This window comes from Phyllobates terribilis, unplaced genomic scaffold (assembly GCF_046119375.1).
Source record: "Phyllobates terribilis strain yellow unplaced genomic scaffold, ASM4611937v1 Scaffold_3__8_contigs__length_932513732, whole genome shotgun sequence".
Classification (NCBI taxonomy): domain Eukaryota; kingdom Metazoa; phylum Chordata; class Amphibia; order Anura; family Dendrobatidae; genus Phyllobates; species Phyllobates terribilis.
The window spans coordinates 321,179,328-321,200,264 of NW_027362763.1; the positions used below are offsets into that span (position 1 = coordinate 321,179,328).

The 20,937-nt window shown below is 43.7% G+C and overlaps 1 protein-coding gene across 1 annotated transcript in view; it reads left to right on the forward strand.

Moving 5' to 3' along the window:
- LOC141259318 (probable cation-transporting ATPase 13A4) overlaps window positions 1-19,884 on the forward strand; it is a 153,266-nt gene extending 133,382 nt beyond the window's left edge. Inside the window, exons 27-30 of the mRNA XM_073675072.1 lie at window positions 17,060-17,247; window positions 17,397-17,485; window positions 17,616-17,696; window positions 19,140-19,884. Of these exons, the coding sequence (XP_073531173.1) occupies window positions 17,060-17,247; window positions 17,397-17,485; window positions 17,616-17,696; window positions 19,140-19,349 (568 nt within the window). The 3' untranslated portion in view covers window positions 19,350-19,884. The remainder of the gene's footprint in view (window positions 1-17,059; window positions 17,248-17,396; window positions 17,486-17,615; window positions 17,697-19,139) is intronic.
- The last annotated feature ends 1,053 nt before the right edge of the window (window positions 19,885-20,937 follow it).

A 20,937-nucleotide genomic window follows, 5' to 3' on the forward strand; every position in this document is an offset into this window, starting at 1 on the left:
TATGACAGAAAATACCCAAAAGTGACACCATTCTAAAAACTGAACCCCTCAAGGTGCTCAAAACCACATTCAAGAAGTTTATTAACCCTTCATATGCTTCACAGGAATTTTTGGAATGTGGAAGAAAAAAATGAACATTTAACTTTTTTCACAAAAATGTTACTTTAGACCCAATTTTTTTTATTTTCGCAGGGGTAACAAGAAAAAATAGACCCCACATGTGGGGAAAAAACACTGTTTGGGTGCACAGCAGGGCTCGGAAGGAAAGGAGCGCCATTTGACTTTTTGATTGTAAAATTTGCTTGAATAATTAGGGGATGCCATGTTGCGTTATGAGAGCCCGTGATGTGCCTAAACAGTGGAAACCCCCCACAAGTAACCCCATTTTGTAAACTAGACCCCCAAAAGGCACCTATCTAGATGCATAGTGAGCACTTGGAACCCCTAGGTGCTTCACAAATTGATTCGTAAAAATGAAAAAGTATTTTTTTTTCCACTTTTTCATTTTTACGAATCAATTTGTGAAGCACCTGGGGGTTCCAAGTGCTCACTATGCATCTGGATAGGTGCCTTGGGGGGGTCTACTTTCCAAAATGGGGTCACTTGTGGGGGAGTTCCAATGTTTAGGCACACAGGGGCTCTCCAAGCACAACAGGGTGTCCGCTAACAAATTGAATGGAAAATCGGCTCAAATTGTTAGCGGACATCATGTTGCATTTGGAGAGCCCCTGTGTGCCTAAACATTGGAGCTCCCCCACAAGTGACCCCATTTTGGAAAGTAGACCCCCCAAGGCACATATCTAGATGCATAGTGAGCACTTGGAACCCCTAGGTGCTTCACAAATTGATTCGTAAAAATTAAAAAGTATTTTTTTTCCACTTTTTAATTTTTCCGAATCAATTTGTGAAGCACCTGGGGGAGTTCCAAGTGCTCAGTATGCATCTAGATAGGTGCCTTAGGGGGTCTAGTTTCCAAAATGGGGTCACTTGTGGGGGAGCTCCAATGTTTAGGCACACATGGGCTCTCCAAACGCAACATGGTGTCCGCTAACAAATTGAATGGAAAATCGGCTCAAATTGTTAGCGGACATCATGTTGCATTTGGAGAGCCCCTGTGTGCCTAAACATTGGAGCTCCCCCACAAGTGACCCCATTTTGGAAAGTAGACCCCCCAAGGCACCTATCTAGATGCATAGTGAGCACTTGGAACCCATAGGTGCTTCACAAATTGATTAGTAAAAATGAAAAAGTTTTTTTTTTCCACTTTTTCATTTTTCGAATCAATTTGTGAAGCACCTGGGGGTTCCAAGTGCTCACTATATATCTAGATAGGTGCCTTGGGGGGTCTAGTTTCCAAAATGGGGTTACTTGTGGGGGAGCTCCAATGTTTAGACACCCAGGGGCTCTCCAAATGCAACATGGTTCCAATTTGTTAGAGGACACCATGTCGCATTTGGAGAGCCCCTGTGTGCCTAAACATTGGAGCTCCCCCACAAGTGACCCCATTTTGGAAACTAGACCCCCCCCAAGCACCTATCTAGAAGCATAGTGAGCACTTGGAACCCCCAGATGCTTCACAAATTGATTCGTAAAAATTAAAAAGTGGAAAAAAAAAAACTTTTTCATTTTTGCGAATAAATTTGTGAAGCACCTAGGGGTTCCAAGTGCTCACTATTCATCTAGATAGGTGCCTTGGGGGGTCTAGTTTCCAAAATGGGGTCACTTGTGGGGGAGCTCCAATGTTTAGGCACACAGGGGCTCTCCAAAAGCAATTTTTAATTGATTCGTAAAAATGAAAAAGTGGAAAAAAAAATACTTTTTCATTTTTATGAATAAATTTGTGAAGCACCTAGGGGTTCCAAGTGCTCACTATGCATCTAGATAGGTGCCTTGGGGGTCTAGTTTCCAAAATGGGGTCACTTGTGGGGGAGCTCCAATGTTTAGACACACAGGGGCTCTCCAAACGCGACATGGTTCCAATTTGTTAGCAGACACCATGTTGCGTTTGGAGAGCCCCTGTGTGCCTAAACATTGGAGCTTCCCCACAAGTGACCCCATTTTGGAAACTAGACCCCCCCAAGGCATCTATCTAGATGCATAGTGAGCACTTTGAACCCTCTGGTGCTTCACAAATTATTCCATAAAAATGAAAAAGTATTTTTTTCCCACTTTTTCATTTTTACGAATCAATTTGTGAAGCACCTGGGGGTTCCAAGTGCTCACTATGCATTTAGATAGGTGCCTTGGGTGGTCTAGTTTCTAAAATGGGGTCACTTGTGGGGGAGCTCCAATGTTTAGGCACACAGGGGCTCTCCAAAAGCAAGATGGTGTCTGCTAACAATTTGAGCCGATTTACCATTCAATTTGTTAGCGGACACCATGTCGCGTTTGGAAAGCCCCTGATGTGCCTAAACAGTGGAAACCCCCCACAAGTGACCCCATTTTGGAAAGTAGACCCCTCAAGGATTTTATCAAGGGGTATAGTGAACATTTTGAACCCAGAGGTACGACACAGAATTTGATAACATTATGTCATCATATTGAATAAGTTGTCATTAGTCTTGAGCGCAAGTGCTCGCTACTTGAGTTTGCATCGGGTACTCCGGTATGGACCATGTACTGCGTGTGCTCGAGTGACATGCTCGAGTCCATGCCCCACATGTTTCACGGTTATTAGACACCCAAAAAAAACCATGCGGGGATCGCTCGTGCATGGCAGGCAATCCCAGCAAAGTTTTTTTGGCCGCGAAGCATATGGGGCGGAGACTCGAGCATGTCACTCAAATACCCATGATACTCAATGCATACCAGAGTACCCGATGCAAACTCAAGTAGTGAGCACTTGCGCTCAACACTTGTCGCCATATCGTCATCTATTTTTCTTACTTTTGAAAAAAATCTCAACCCCATCACAACCCTAACCCCTACCCCATCCCTAACCCTAGCCCAACCCTAACCCTAGCACAACCCTAACCCGAGAGTTTATTTTTTACGCCGTTCCTCATGCGGTATAAGTGATTAGACAACTTTATTCTTCGGTTCGGTGCGACTACAGCGATACCAGAATCATATGGGGTTTTTATGATTGGCAGCTGTCACACACTAAAAGACGCATTTTTTGTAAAATCTAGTTTTTGCATCACCATATTTTGATAGCTATAATTTTTCCAGATTTTGGCAGACAGAGTCATGTGACGGCTTGTTTTTTGCGGGATGAGTTGACGTTTTTATTGGTGCCATTTTCAGGCACGTGACATTTCTTGATCACTTTCTATTCAGATTTTTGGGAGGCTGAATAAACAAAAAACAACAATTCAGGAATTGTTTTTTTTTTTTTTTTATTCTGTTCTGCGTGTGGTAAAATTGATAAGGCAGCTTTATTCTTTGGGTCAGTACATTTACAGCGGTACCACATTTATATCGTTTTTCTATGTTTTGCACTTTTACATAATAAAAGCAATTTTATAGAAAAAAATATTTTTTAGCATCGCTTTATTCTGAGAGATTTAACTTTTTTATTTTTTGGCTGATGGTGCTGTATGGTGGCTTGTTTTTTGCAGGACGAGATGATGTTTTCAGCGGTACTATTTTTATTTATATTCGTCTTTTTGATCGCGTGTTAGTCCATTTTTTGCTTGGTGGTTTGGTGATAAAGCATTGTTTTTTGCTTCGTTTTTTTTTTTTTTTTTTTTTTACTGTGTTCACTGAAGGGGTTAACTAGTGGGACAGTTTTATAGGTCAGGTCGTTCCGGACGCGGCGATACCAAATATGTGTACTTTTATTGTTTTTTTGTTTTTTTTTCATAATAATATTTATTGATTGGTACATTATATTTTTATTTTTGGTGGATTATTTTTTTTTTATTTTTTTTTATATTTTTACAATTTTTTTTTATTTTTTCACTTTATGACAGTTTTTTTACTTTTTTACTTTGTCCTACTATTGGACTTTCACTTTTTTTTCTCTGATCGCCTGCATGGCACAGGAATGGAGCACCATCCCTGTGCCATGCAGACTGTCAGCGCTGGACTGGGAGAAGATAGTTTGGAAATGTACTGCGCATGTCCAAAAAATCTTCCTGCTGTCTGGTGACCCGGATGTTGTCATGACGACATCGGGTTGTCATGGCAACATCCAGGAAGCCGCGGCAGACAGTGCTGGAGGCCGGAAGAGGAGGTGAGTACACCGATCACCTCCCCTTAGCCACCGCAATGCTGCAATCGACTTCGATCGCAGCATTGCGGGGGTTAATGTGCTGGGAGCGGTGCGGGACTGCTCCCTGCACATAGCCCCGGATGTCAGCTGTGACAATCAGCTGACACCCGGCGGCGATTGCGCCCGCACAGCCTGTGTGTGGGCGAAATCGCCAGGGCGTATTAATACGTATCTGGTCCATAATGCCCAGGGCACAGATACGTACTAATATGCCCTATGTCATAAAGGGGTTAAACCTACTCCCTGGGAGAGGGAACGGTGGAATAAAAACTGTGAGTACATCCACAGTTTAATGTGTTTTCCACAGAGAGCCAATCTGTATAGGTCCCTGCATCAGTTTAATATTTCCTGGACTGTGCATAGCATATCCTGAACAAGCAAGTGAAGAGAACTCTGCTCCAGCTACCCTGAGAGGCCATAACAATGCTTGTCTCGAGGAGAGAACCATTACTTTCATATGCATAAGATACTGTAAACTTTGCCTGTAAGAGAGACTGTACCCTGTTACCTCATTCAGTAAAATTTATGTTTACAAGTTCACCTGCGTGTCTGGCTGCTTGAGATTACACAAACATCACGGGCACTTGAAAACCTGCATCCAGACACCACCGCTGCAGGAGTGCCTCCGGGGTGTCCTATACCATCCACAAGTGCCACCTCCCACTTTTGAAATTGTTGTGGACACGAGGGAAGCGTTGAGGGGTCCAGAGACCCACTTCAGCTACCGTGACATCATTATCTGCTGCCAGTGAGGCTACACATCCCAGCTGGCCCTTCTGCAACATCTGGCGCCTCCCCAGTGGCCCACCACAAACCTACACACAAGTATCAAGTCTTTTGAAGCCTCTAACAGGTTTTCTTCGAGAATTGTCATGTATTTAGCTCCATCCATCTTCCCATCAACTCAGACTAGTCTCCCTGTCCCTGCTGAAGAAAAGTATGCCCACAGCATGATGTTGCCATCATCATGTTTGAGGGTGGGGATGCTGTTTTCACTGTGATGTGCAGTGTTAGTTTTCTTACACGCACAGCATTATGCATTTAGCCCAAAAAGTTCTACTTTGGTCTCATCTAACCAGAGCACATTCTTCCACATGCCTCGTAAGGGGACACAACTAGCATGTGGAAGAAAGTGCTCTGGTCTTCCTTCCCCAATGAACATGCCTTTTATACCCCTTCCCAACATATGACTTTCTATAACTTCATATAAGGAGTAGAGATGAGCGTTGTTCTACTCGAACTGTTCGCCAATCTCAAATTCGAGCTGTTTTGGGCGGTGTTCGAGCCGTTCGGCGAACACGAACAATTTGAGAAAAATTCGGCTGTTCGAGGTTATGTTCGATAACTGTTCGTGCACCAAAATCATAACTGGATTTTTTCTCAGTAATGATGAAAATTAATGTTAATACGCAGTTTGAGTGTACAGCGGGGTGGGGGAGGGGCAGGGGATGGATCTCTGCAGGAACAATGAAGATCTCCATTTTTTTTTCTCTTTCCCGCATTTACAGTGGGGAGGTGCAATCTGTCAGCCTATCAGCAGCGCACACACGGAGTGAAGTGCTTTTTTTCACACAAGCAAGGGCATGTGTCATTGGCAGTATATGTCACATGTCCTTGCCCTATAAGACCAAGCCATTTTCCCGTCGCCACCATTTTCTCACTGCTGCAGCTGCGTGTTAGACGGCACCGCTGTTGCTGTGTGCGCTATACCTTGTTAATTTCAAGCCAATTTTCACACAAATATACAGATAGCTTGGGAGTAGGGAATAGTTGTGATTGCAGTCCTTTTAAGGACTAGGTTACAGCATTTCCTACGACTTTTATAAGGCAGGTCTGTGCTCTTAAATAGATAGGTTGTGGGAGTAAAGACTAATTGTAATTGGAGTCCTTTTCAGGACTAGGTTACATCAGTTCCTATCAGTTTTTGCCAGGCAGGTCTGTGCCAGTGCTGTGCAAGTTTTTTTCACAGCATTTGGCTGAATCTAGCAAAGCTAATCCTTTTTGGCCTATTGCAGAGTGTGTTAGTCAGTGGAGTAGCCTATCTGTGTTGCAAGATATACCACCTGTGTATAGAATACCAATTTTTTTTACTGCACCTAGTGAAGTAAAATCTTTTGGGCATAGCATCATTCTATTAGTCCATCTATACTGACCTCCATCAGGTTGCAAACTGAATCTAATTTTTTTCTGCATCTAGCTCTGAAAAAATATTGGGCTTCTAGCTGTGTGTGGGTCTTGTTCTATTAATCCATCTATACTGACCTCCATCAGGTTGCAAACTGAATCTAATTTTTTTCTGCATCTAGCTCTGAAAAAATATTGGGCTTCTAGCTGTGTGTGGGTCTTGTTCTATTAATCCATCTATACTGACCTCCATCAGGTTGCAAACTGAATATAATTTTTTTCTGCATCTAGCTCTGAAAAAATATTTGGCCTTCTAGCAGTGTGTGGGACTTGTTCTATTAGTCCACCTATACTGACCTCCATCAGGTTGCAAACTGAATATATTTTTTTCTGCATCTACCTCTGAAAAAATATTGGGCTTCTAGCTGTGTGTGGGACTTGTTGTATTAGTCCATCTATACTGACCTCCATCAGGTTGCAAACTGAATATATTTTTTTCTGCATCTACCTCTGAAAAAATATTGGGCTTCTAGCTGTGTGTGGGTCTTGTTCTATTAATCCATCTATACTGACCTCCATCAGGTTGCAAACTGAATATAATTTTTTTCTGCATCTAGCTCTGAAAAAATATTGGGCTTCTAGCTGTGTGTGGGTCTTGTTCTACTAATCCATCTATACTGACCTCCATCAGGTTGCAAACTGAATATAATTTTTTTCTGCATCTAGCTCTGAAAAAATATTGGGCTTCTAGCTGTGTGTGGGTCTTGTTCTATTAATCCATCTATACTGACCTCCATCAGGTTGCAAACTGAATATAATTTTTTTCTGCATCTAGCTCTGAAAAAATATTGGGCTTCTAGCTGTGTGTGGGTCTTGTTCTATTAATCCATCTATACTGACCTCCATCAGGTTGCAAACTGAATATAATTTTTTTCTACATCTAGCTCTGAAAAAATATTGGGCTTCTAGCTGTGTGTGGGTCTTGTTCTATTAATCCATCTATACTGACCTCCATCAGGTTGCAAACTGAATATAATTTTTTTCTGCATCTAGCTCTGAAAAAATATTGGGCTTCTAGCTGTGTGTGGGTCTTGTTCTATTAATCCATCTATACTGACCTCCATCAGGTTGCAAACTGAATATAATTTTTTTCTGCATCTAGCTCTGAAAAATTATTGGGCTTCTAGCTGTGTGTGGGTCTTGTTCTATTAATCCATCTATACTGACCTCCATCAGGTTGCAAACTGAATATAATTTTTTTCTGCATCTAGCTCTGAAAAAATATTGGGCTTCTAGCTGTGTGTGGGTCTTGTTCTATTAATCCATCTATACTGACCTCCATCAGGTTGCAAACTGAATATGATTTTTTTCTGCATCTAGCTCTGAAAAAATATTTGGCCTTCTAGCAGTGTGTGGGACTTGTTCTATTAGTCCACCTATACTGACCTCCATCAGGTTGCAAACTGAATATATTTTTTCTGCATCTACCTCTGAAAAAATATTGGGCTTCTAGCTGTGTGTGGGACTTGTTGTATTAGTCCATCTATACTGACCTCCATCAGGTTGCAAACTGAATATAATTTTTTTCTGCATCTAGCTCTGAAAAAATATTGGGCTTCTAGCTGTGTGTGGGTCTTGTTCTATTAATCCATCTATACTGACCTCCATCAGGTTGCAAACTGAATATAATTTTTTTCTGCATCTAGCTCTGAAAAAATATTGGGCTTCTAGCTGTGTGTGGGTCTTGTTCTATTAATCCATCTATACTGACCTCCATCAGGTTGCAAACTGAATATATTTTTTTCTGCATCTACCTCTGAAAAAATATTGGGCTTCTAGCTGTGTGTGGGACTTGTTGTATTAGTCCATCTATACTGACCTCCATCAGGTTGCAAATTGAATATAATTTTTTTCTGCATCTAACCCAGCCAATAGTTTTGGCCTAATACCACAGTTTGGCCACTCAGCTCTGCTCGGTTACCATCCATTGTTTTTTTGTGCAAACAACTCCAGAGTTGTGAATTAGTTAACCACCAAAATGAGTGGAAAAAGGCCTGCTGCTGGTGGAAAGGGGAATAGGCGTGTTGGGAAGGGGAAAAAAGGTTGTGTCCGTGGGGTAGGTGTTAAAGCAACAGTAACATCTGCAGAAGAAAGACCATCTTCCAGCCAAACTAAAATGTCTACTTCTTTTAGCGGACAATGTGATAAGATCCCTTTCTTACGGCCACGCCAATCGCTACAAATTCCAGATGAGGCACAAAAACAGCAGGTGCTTCAATGGATATCAAGTGCTCCTTTAAGTGGGCTCTCCTCCACATCAACTTCAACATCACAAATACTCCAGTCCTCAAAGGTGTCACCCAAATCGCACTTGCTTCCTCACAGCTCCCAAATCTCCAGCTGCCCGTCTGAGTATGAGGTAGAACAGATGGTTGAGTCTGCAGAGCTGTTTACTCATACTATAGCCTGGGAATCAGAGGTCGACTCCAGCGCTTCTGTGAATCCAGACGAGGAAATGATCTGCACTGATGCCCAGAATCTTTATGAGTCGGATCCAGGACCAGACGCAGAAGGTTCTGACCATAATGTAGACCCTCATTCCCAAACTGTAACTCCTGTTGGTGGAGACAATGAGGAAGACGATGATAAGACTCAAATACCTGATTGGAGCGACAACTTTAGTTTTTTGTCAGGGCAGGAACAGGTTGGCTCTGAGGACGATGGGTGTGATAACACACAGGGTGATGATGATGAGGTTGGAGATCCCACTTACTGTCAACCCACAGTCAGCCAAGAGATGAGGTCAGCAGAGGAGGTGGAGGAAGATGCTAGTGACGACGAGGTCAGGTTGCACCTTCCTGGACAGAGACGTAGTGCTGGAAGCACGTCAACAACTGCATCCTCAAACACAACTCTGCCTCTCACCACAAGTCGTGGTGGCTCTTCAGGTCGCATGGGTGCTAAGCCTTGCATAGCCTGGGCATTTTTTCAGATCGATAAAGATGACCCAACTCGTGTTATCTGTAACATTTGTCAGCAAAAGCTAAGTAGAGGCCAAAAAATACATAGTTTGAGTACTTCATGCATGAACCGGCACATGGACATGAAGCATAAGTTGCAGTGGGAAGCTCAGTGTGCTACAATGCGGCCTAGCCCGCCGGGCCAACCACCGTCTGCCATATCTTGTGCATCCGCGGCCTCTTCATCCTCTGTGACTGGGGGGACAGCAGTCACACCTGTTTTGGGGCGCAGACCTGCCACCTCTTTACCCGCAACAGCCAGCGTGATTGGCAGGTCATCATTTTCTTTGGAGGTGGGAGCACCAGCTGGTGTTGAGCGCTGTCCGACATCGATAGCACCACCTTTGGATCAAGGCAACCTAACATGTCCGCCTGCATCTTCCTCACAGACCGGCAGTTTGCCGGGGACACCCTTATCAACCCCGTCTAAGCACAATAGCCAGCCCTCGGTCCCTCAGATGTGGACAAGTAAAAGACCATTTCCTCCTAGCCATGAGAAAGCTAAGAGGTTGAATTTCACCATCTGCAAGCTCTTGGCTACAGAAATGCTGCCTTTCCGCCTGGTGGACACAGAGGATTTTCGAGACCTTATGTCCGTCGCAGTGCCCCAGTACCAGATGCCCAGTCGGCACTACTTCTCAAAGAAAGGTGTGCCTGCGCTCCACCAGCATGTTGCACACAACATCACCGCTTCTTTGAGAAACTCTGTGTGTGACAGGGTGCATTTCACCACAGACACTTGGACGAGTAGGCATGGACAGGGGCGTTACATGTCGCTGACTGGGCACTGGGTAACTATGGTGACAGCAGGACAAGGGGCTGCTGTCCAAGTCTTGCCGTCCCCACGAGTTGTGCGTCAATCCTCTTTATGTCAAAGTTCCTCCACTGCTTCTGCCTCCTCAACCTCCTCTCGGTCTTCCACCTGCACCCAAAGCCTGTCTGGTCATGCCACAAGCTTTCTAACTGCGCAGAAGGGATCCTGCACACCTCCTTACTATGCTGGCAGTAGGGCTCAACGTCATCAGGCGGTTTTTACATTGAAATGTCTGGGAAATGTGAGTCACACAGCTGAGGAGTTGTGGTCAGCTCTGGAGAACCAATTTCATGAATGGTTGTCTCCACTGGACCTGAAACCAGGGAAGGCCGTGTGCGACAATGCTGCAAACCTGGGTGCGGCCCTTCGCCGGGGCAATGTCACACACGTGCCTTGTATGGCTCACGTGTTGAACCTGGTTGTCCAGCAATTTTTAGCCCACTATCCCAGGCTAGATGGCCTTCTGCAGAGGGCACGGTCGCTGTGTGCTCACTTCCGCCGTTCGCATCCCGCAGCTCAGCGACTTACATCTCTACAGAAGTCGTTGGGCCTGCCACTTCACCGGCTAAAATGCGATGTGCCTACCCGGTGGAATTCAACTCTGCACATGTTGCAGCGACTGTGGCAGCACCGACAAGCCCTGGTGCAATACGTTCTGACGTATAGCCTGGGCCAACGAGATTCAGATGTGGGGCAAATCACGCTGGAGGAGTGGTCTCAGATCAGGGACCTATGCACCCTTCTGCACAGTTTTGAAATGGCGACGAAGATGTTTAGTGCTGACGATGCCATTATCAGCATGACTATTCCGGTGATTTACATGCTGGAGCACATGTTAAACAGAATTCGGAGTCAGGTGGTGGCACAAGAGGAGGTGGAGGAAGTAGAGGAGGAGGAGTTGTATGCGGAAGGGCTAACATCTGCAAGGTCCAGACGGTCGGCAGCACCAAGGCGGCAGGCATGTGAGGGTGGGGGAGATGGTTTTACCAGGGCGCATGGTAGCAGCCAAACTAGTGAGGAAGGTGCAGGAGCCCAGGAAGAAGTGGAGGACGAACTGATGGAAGACTCATCAGATGAGGGAGACCTTGATCACATTTCTGTTGTGCGAGGTTGGTGGGAGAGGACAGAGGAAGGAAGCATGATTGTTACCTCGCCACCAACACAACAGGGACTTGGTGCTCCTGGATGCGCAACACACATGAGTGCCTTCTTGCTGCACTACCTGCAACATGACCCTCGAATTGTGAGAATTAGAAATAATCCTGACTACTGGGTTGCCACACTGTTAGATCCCCGGTACAAAAGTAAATTTGCAGAAATTATTCCTGCCATAGAAAGGGATGCACGCATGCAGGAGTATCAGCAGAGACTGTTGCAGAATCTTACATGTGCTTTTCCACAAAACACCAGTGGTGCACGTAGTGAATCTCACAGTTCCAACTTGCCAACCGTGGGACCGTCAAGTGTTCAGCACTCAAACCGTAACAGAACCACAGTATCTGCTGGTAACATCAATTTTGCGGAATCATTTCACCACTTTTTTAGCCCATCCTTTGCAAGGCCACAGGAGACAAGAAGTCTGACACATAGTCAACGCCTAGAGACGATGGTACAGGAGTATCTCCAAGTAAACATTGAAGCCACGACTGTGTCACTGGACCCTTGCTCTTTTTGGGCTTCCAATCTGGATAAATGGCCGGAGCTAGCCACTTACGCCTTGGAGATCTTGTCATGCCCCGCAGCCAGCGTTCTGTCTGAACGTGTGTTCAGCGCTGCTGGTGGTGTGCTGACAGATAAGCGCACGCGGCTCTCCACTGATAATGTAGACAGACTCACGTTCATAAAGATGAACAAATCATGGATCCGAAACGACTTTTCTACCCCTGTGTCATCCTGGGGAGAGTAAAAGCTTGATGATTGGTTAAAATCACCCTACCAACCGTTTTAAGCTTTCAAATTACTAATCATGTTTATCTGTATCTTGACTGGAAAATAATTTGGGCTTTGTAGCAGTGTGCAGCACTGATCCTATTAGGCCATCTATACTAAAGCTTCACCAGATTTAAAATTAAAAATAATTTTTAGCTGCATCTAGCCCGGAAAATAATTTTGGGGCTCCGAGATGCGCAAGACACATAAGTGCCTTCTTGCTGCACTACCTGCAGCATGACCCTCATATTGTCAGAATTCGAAGTAATCATGACTACTGGGTTGCCACACTCTTAGATCCCCCAAACTTTTCGATCAACCTTTTCATTTTAATAAAGACCAAAAAAATGGTCATTTTTGAAATTATAAGCATTAGCAGGTTGTTAGAAACTGAAATCAAACAGTTTTCAACTCAAAACTTTATTCTAGGTGATGTTACATTTTCACATAGGACCCCTTGTTCGAAAGGAGCTTCTGAACTCTCTCGTCCATTGAATTTGTCAGGTTTTGGATGGTTTCTGCTTCAATTGTTTTGCATGAGGACAGAATACCCTCCCAGAGCTGTTGCTTAGATGTGAACTGCCTCCCGCCATCATAGACCCTCCTTTTAATGATGCTCCAAAGGTTCTGAATGGGGTAGAGGTCAGGGGAGCATGGGGGTCACACCATAAGTTTGTCCCCTTTTATGCCCATATCAGCCAGAGATGCAGATGTTTTATGTGCAGCATGAGATGGTGCATTATCATGCAGAAAAATGATCTTGCTGTGAAATACACGGTTCTTCTTCTTGAACCATGGCAGGAAGTGCTGTTTGAGAAAATCCACATACATTATGGAGTTCATCTTTAGCGCCTTCAGGGATCCTAAAGGGGCCGACAATCTCTCTCCCCATGATTCCAGCCCAAAACATTACTCCACCTCCTCCTTGTTGGCGCTGTAGCCGTGTTTGCGTGGGGTGTCCATCAACCAGCCATCCTCCACTCCATCCATCTGGACCATCGAGCGCTGCACGGCACTCATCCGTGAACAAAACTGTTTTGATATCAGTCTTCATGTAATGTTTGGCCCACTGGAGCCGTTTCTGCTTGTGTGAAGTGGATAGAGGAGGTCGACAGGATGGCGTATGCACAGCTGCAAACCTCTGAAGGACCCTGCATCTTGTTGTTCGGGGGACGTTAGAGGCACAAGCAGCTTCAAAAACTTGTCTGCTGCTATGACAAGGCTTTTTGGCCGCTGCTCTTTCAACCTGACATAATTGCCTGTAGGAAAGAGTCCTCAATTTGCCCTTATCAGGACGCACACGTGTGTACTGTGAATCAGCTACATACTTCTTGATTGCCAAGACACTTCATCCTGATCATCGCACAATGTTGATTGTAGTCATGCCTTGACCTAAACACTCCACAATTTGTTGCTTCTCAGCAGCCGACACATCCTTTTTCTTTCCCATTTTGGCAGAAAATGTAGACTGCTTAATAATGTGAGAGAGCCTTCTTAAGTAGTCTTGCCTTTCATTGGACACACCTGCCAAACTAATTAGCACAGGTGTCTGCAATTGCTTACAGTGATATAAAGAGCCCTGACACACATCACCATCAATGAGTTTAACTGACAAACAAACAAATTCTTCCCTTATCACTCCTAAACACTTTTTGCATAATAATTTGGAACGCAGTGTACATGTGCTTTTCCACAAAACACCAGCGGTTCACGTAGTGAATCTTACAGTTCTAACTTGCCAACCGTGGTCTGTATGGAGTTGTTCAATAAAGGGCCCAAAATTAAGATAACATAGATGGGAGAGGTCTCTATGAATAGGAATTCCTAAGTATTTGATACCCTGTGAGGGACAGGCAAAGGGAAAGTTGGACTGGATGGAATCCTATATGGATTTGGGGAGGGAGACATCGAGGGCCTCAGACTTCGCTGCATTGATTTTAAAATTTGACCATGTAACAAAGTGATCTATTTCAGCCATAACAGCAGGGATGGATATATGTGATTGAGTGATATATACTAGGACATCATCAGCAAATAGAGAGCACTTGTACTCGGTGCCTCCCACCTCAATCCACCTAATATTGGGGTTATAGCGAATTGATGAGAGCAGGTGCTCCGTCACTAGGATGTATAAGAGAGGGGACAGAGAACATCCCTGCCTTGTCCCATTGGTGATTGTGAAAGGTGATGAAAATGTTCTGACGCGCCCCCTGGGCCTTGGGACACCCGGAGCCGGACCCTTTTTGGTGGATGCTGGTGGTTGTAGTCTCCGTGGCGGCAACCCGGTTCCGTGGCTCAGGGCGGTCAAACCAGTGGCGGAACTATTTATGTGGTTTTGATGTTTAAATGTCCGACTACGCCACCCGTGGATTGCGGTCAGAGTGAACCGCCGCTCCAGGGCAGACTGCTGAGGCTGGTGTTGTGGGTGCAGCAGAGCGTAGCACGGAGTCAGTGATGCAGTCCAGGGCCTTTACTCACAGTTCTTATTATCCAGACCACGTCTGCAGGTAACGGCTGCCCACGTCGTACTGTGCTCACCAGGTGAGGGGCTCAGACAACTCCCAGATAACTTTGGAGCACTTCACAGGACCCCCTTTGTGTGTCCTTTGTCTGGCCTTTCTTACCAACACTTCTGTCCGGCTGCCTCGGGCCTCCTCTTGGTAAACTTGGCGCCAGTTTCCCTGACCCTATGTGGTGCCTTCCTAGCGGGTGTAGTGAGGGGCTGCGCCACATAAAATGTTAGAGCCTCCGGTTTCTAGCTGAGGGTCGTTTCCTGCCTCCACTAGTTCGGGGACCGGTCTCCCCCTTTGGCCTGACCCCTCCACGCAGGTGGATTCGGGCGTGCGGTGGCGACTCGCCCGTTCACACCCCTGGGATCTCTTCATTCCTCGTTCCTGGAGCCTTCTCCGCTCCTCTTCCTTCCTTCTCCCTCTTCCAGGCCTGGGCCTCTGTTACTAGGCCCGCCTCCGGAGCAGAGCTCATGCAGAGCCCCTGCTCCCTGCCACTTCTGCTCAGACTTCTCTGCACTGAACTAAGATGGTGCCCACCTTTTATACTCCCTTCTCAATGCACCCAGGAACTGCTTCCTCCCTGCTCCTGCACTACAGGGTTCCCCTTCCTCAGTGTTCCCTCCCCCCACTCCAGCCAGGGACAGGGACTGTCGTGCCCATCTCAGGGGCATATTGGTCGCCCTGCCCCACGGCAATGTGGTGTAATGCATGCAGGTGTCGGGTCCTGATCCACACTCCATCCTTACCTGAGAGTGGGATATCACACCTCTGGGTGAGGTGCAATACGTCTGTAGAACCGAGCCCTCAGGGTGCTACAGTTCCATTTATCTTCAGCCTAGGTGACGTATTGCGATACAGGGCCGTGATTTTGGCTATAAAAGGGTCCCCTAGACCCCTACCCCAAGCTTTTTAAGAGAATCATATATGGCGTGCCAGGAGACTCTATGGAATGCTTTCTCAGCATCCAACGAGAGTATCTAATTACAAATTTTTAACTGCATCTAGCCCAGGAAATACTTTGTGCCTAGTAGCAGTGTCTGCTAGTCAGCGGATTATCCCGGCTGTTAAGCAAGCTACACCACCTGTAGTTTAGACACTTAATTTTTTCAAAGGAAATGATTCGGGACCATGGGATACTTAGTGAAGAGCATCAGGAGGCACCCCAAGGCATAGGGGCTGGGACTGGCAGTAGGATGCCTTGCGGTGGACAGCCGAGCTCGATCCTTATAAAAGCTTTTTAACTGCAGCAGCTTTAGTGGACGCTACTGGAGCTGGAATTACGCGGCTGCTGGCATGAGACTTGCCCTCCAATAGATCCTTGTAAATGGATTTAAAGTGTATTCATTCAAATTAGAGAGACAATTTAAATTAAAAAGCTTAGAGCTGCCTCCACCACAGGGGGGCTCGCTCGACCCACCAGCGGACAGGCACCAGTATTGGGAGAGGGGGGCTGGCCGTCAGGGTTCACCGCGGCTCTGGCACAAACCCGGCGACACGTAGGTGGCACGGGCAGGAGCGGACTGGCCGTGTCGGCTTCTCACTTTTTGGATTTTAGAAGGGCATGACATGCCTATATCTGTGTCTCCCCCTCCTTTTACTCCTCCACCTCTTTTATTTTCGCATGACTATATGTACTTGTCACTTTTCCATGTGTTAGTTATGTCTTCTGAGCAGTTTGTCAGCTTTTGGACACCTTTGAAGGTGTTTTCTATGTGTTTCTATGTGTTTTTGTTTGCCTGCCATTGTTTTTAACGGTGTTCGAAGGTGTTCGACGAACAGTTCGACGAACAGTTCGGCGAACACACGGGTGTTCGACGAACCGAACCGAACTCGAACACTACGGGGGTGGCTCAACACTAATAAGGAGTGCCCTTGTTTGATGCAAGAGAATAGTTGTGATTTTTCTATCTACTCGCTAATACAGTACAAAAATATATTTTTTTCCTGTGATAAATTGCCTGAATTCGGCTTGTGTAAATACTTCCTAAATGTTTCTGTGTAATGTCAAAATATGTTAGCATTTGGAGACTTTTATTTATTGCCCTGGGCCACAGTTATTTCTAAAACCAGCTCTGACCATAATAAAGAACTATATTGCTTCGATGACTGCTTTTCAAGTTAAGTGCACCATGTGCATGATTCTTAATTTTTAGGTACCTAAATTAGGGAGACTATATGAAATAGAAGTGCTGCAGACATTTTTTTAATTAAATTTTTTAGTTATTTGAGCTAGAAAAATAATTTATGTGAGTAGTTAAATTGTGATCATTGCAGTCTTAACTAAATTGTACTTTTTTTAGTATCCAAACAGACCCCTATACTTTTTTTTCTTAATTATTCATATCATATCTAGTATAAAAAAACAATTAGTAGATGAAAAGAATAGTGTAATGGATAACACTGTGATAAAGTAATGAATGATGTTTCCTAATATCATCATTATTAGTGCCTGTAATCCAGTAAACTCAAGCTTGAACGTGAACCTTACCTATGAGCTAATTGGAAAAAGAACAAAGAAGAATTATGAAAGTTTTGAGAACTCAACACTATGGCTGCTCACCGCTGTACACTTTGTGATCTTGGCCTTTGTCTTTTCAAAGGGGAAACCATTCCGAAAACCATTGTATACAAACTGTGAGTGAATATATATGTAATAATACAAAGGTATTGTAGCTCTGTTTGTATAACATTTATTATTTTAATATATTAATCTGAGTCATTACATTATTCAGTTTAATTTTGGTTGTAGGTGTGACAAATAAAATTCTTCTTTTTTTCTTTAGATATTTTTGTGGCCACACTAATAATAGAATTTACGCTTACCCTGTTTTTTATATTTGCAAATTTCAAGAACATGTATGTTGTTTTGGAGGTAAGCACATTTTTAACCACATAACCAATAACTGTTTGAATATAATATATTGTGATAGCAATATAGTTTAATTGTTATAAGCGATTCATCTTCCAAATATTATTAATATTTGTGTTGTTTTCCCTTACAGCTTGTCTGCACTCCCATGAGCTGGAGAATCCACATGTTAGTTATGCTCATTATATGTCTTGTTTCATCATTTATTGTAGAGGTCAGTATCATTGTAACTATACACAATTTATTTATTTTATCATTTAATGATTGTACATGTACAATTGTAGCAATCAATATGTAAAACACAACTTGTTCCACAGTTTGTAACGTTCTAATCAGGATGAACATCTGGGTGATTACTATGGCATTTGCCAAAATTATAGGGGTTTTCTCAAGACTGAATGTTATTTTTTTTCCATTGCTTTACTTGTCTTTCTTTGGCAGTCTCAAAGAACATGAATTGAGCAGAGATTGGCATGTTCATCCTTTGTTCCATTTAGATGAAACTCTGCAGAGATCCCACACTGGGATCACTGGGGATCCAAGCAGTTGGACCCCAAGTAATCAATAACTTATTCTCTATCTTGTGGATAAGTATCAATCATGTGAAAACCCCTTTAACATCCTCACAACATATGACATACAGTTATGTCATATCTCGTCTCCCTGTTTCTGATGCCCGCATCTTTCCCAGCAGATGATGGCTGACTTATTCAGCCATCATCTGCCTCTAACAGTTGTTGGTGGAGCTGAGCTTCGCCCGTGTCTGTTAATCTGTTAAATGCCGCTGTCAATCTCTGACAGCAGCATTAACATGTGCCAGCAGGGTGTCGCATCATTCCACACATCAGAACTTTATATCTACCTCAAAATGGTATCAGTAAAAACATTAGCTCATGGCACAAAAAATAAGCCCTCACATAGCTCCATATCCCCAAAATTTAAAATGTTATGAGTCTAGGAAAATAGCAACACAAGCAATTTTTTTTTTTTTTTACAAATTGCCAATTTTTTTTCCACCACTTAAGTAAAAAAAAACTATACATGTTTGACATCTACATAATCGTACTGACCTGGAGAATCAAATTACAAGGTCAGTTTTACCGTACAGTTAACATGGTAAATAAAAAAAATAAAAAAATTGTGGAATTGCACTTTGTTTGCAATTTCAATGCACTTAGATTTTTTTTCCCCGCTTTCCAGTGCATCACATGATAAAATCAATGGTGCCATTCAAATGTAAAACTTGTCCAGCAAAAAACAAGCCCATATGGTTATGTGGACGAAAAAATAAAAAGAGGAGGAAAAGAAAAACGAAAAATGGAAAATAGCCAAGCCATGAAGATAGTAAGAAACTAAGTTATCTTCTATGCATAGGGTGAGGTGTAACTTGCTGATTGATGGTGGTATCAGTGGTCTCAATTGTGAAAATGTGGCACTGGAATTCTGAGAACAGTGCTTGCAGCCACGTCTTCAAAAGTGAGGCGGTTAGCATGCTATTTCCGCAAAAAAAAAAATAGAGTACACCATTTACAAGGAAACTAAAATTAGCATTCCTTTAGCATTACTATAGTTATGTTGTTATTTAATGTGCCATAGATCCATAGATAATGGAAGTAAGCAACTCTATAGGTAAATGATTTTTTCATGTATTTTTTAGGAATTCATTCTGGATAACAGAGCTCTCTGGTTGGCTTTGAAGAGATGTCTCAAGTTTAAACCCAGCAGCAACTATAAAAAATTAAGGACACTTTTAGAAGAAGACAAACAGTGGCCACCCATTGAAACTACAGTTTATGCAAAGAATAAGATGGCCAATGGAGATTCCAATCAGTACTCAAACCCTGCTTTTCAAAATGACGATGTTTAGAATGAAATAAAGAGAATGAGATTTATTTAAAAAATGTGTCCCAGTTACTTCAGATGAAACCAATATTGTGAAAGCACTAAAAGAGTCAACATGGTGTTACTTTGAAAGGTAAATTCACATAGTGAATTTAACAGACCAGTCATGTAAGCAAATTGTCGACGTGACTGAATCCACTGTAGCTTTGTTTGCTTCCCACATAGCGGACGTAATTAGGGCCTGACTAGAAAAAGCTGCAGATTTTTTTTGAAAGTAGCCCATGTGCACTAGCAGATATGCTACCATTGGGTCTCTGTGCTCTCTGTTCTCCAGACTGGCAGCACACAGACTGAAAATACAATCATGTGAACGCACCCTTAGAAAATCTTACTGCCACTGAATGTTTTACCTTTAGAAGTTTATTCTCATTGTATGTGTCTGATTTGTGAATATAGGAATCTATCAGACTGCAGTAGTTGTATAGATATAAACAAACTGTCTGTATATAGAATGTACATAACATTTATTTACTGTATAATAAATGTTTTGCAATCATAAAGTATACTTGATTTTTCGTCCCTCAATAGCAGGGCCCGCGTCACCGCCCAGCGCAACCGGGCAAGTGCCGGGACCCTGGACAAATGGGGGGTCCACTTGTCGTCGGGAACATTGACATGCTGTGGGGCCCCTCACCCCCCCCCCCCCCCGCATTGTACTTTCAGTTGTTTCAAATTCTCACCTCACCCCGTTCCCAGCAGCTCTGGTCTCCTTAACATCTCCTGACTCTCTGTGATGTCTCAGCGCAGAGGGCACTATGACATTACTACAGTGTACCCACTGTGCCAAGCATTGCAGAGAGTCAAAAGACGCTGAGGAGACCAGAGCAGCGGAGGAACGGGGATAGATATTTGATTATTTTTTTTTTTTACAGTACAGACCAAAAGTTTGGACACACCTTCTCATTTAAAATTTATTCTGTATTTTCATGACTATGAAAATTGTACATTCACACTGAAGACATCAAAACTATGAATTAACACATGTGGACTTATATACTTAACAAAAAAGTATGAAACAACTGAAAATATGTCTTATATTCTAGGTCCTTCAAAGTAGCCACCTTTTGCTATGATGACTGCTTTGCACACTCTAGGCATTCTCTTGATGAGCTTCAAGAGGTAGTCACCGGAAATGGTTTTCACTTCACAGGTGTGCCCTGTCAGGTTTAATAAGTGGGATTTCTTGCCTTATAAATGGGGTTGGGACCATCAGTTGTGTTGTGCTGAAGTCTGGGGGATACACAGCTGATAGTCCTACTGACTAGACTGTTAGAATTTGTATTATGGCAAGAAAAAAGCAACTAAGTAAAGAAAAACGAGTGGCCATCATTACTTTAAGAAATGAAGGTCAGTCAGTGCGAAAAATTGGGCAAACTTTGAAAGTGTCCCCAAGTGCAGTTGCAAAAACCATCAAGTGCTACAAAGAAACTGGCTCACATGAGGACCGCCCAAGGAAAGGAAGACCAAGAGTCACCTCTGCTTCTGAGGATAAGTTTATTCGAGTCACCAGCCTCAGAAATCGCAGGTTAACAGCAGCTCAGATTAGAGACCAG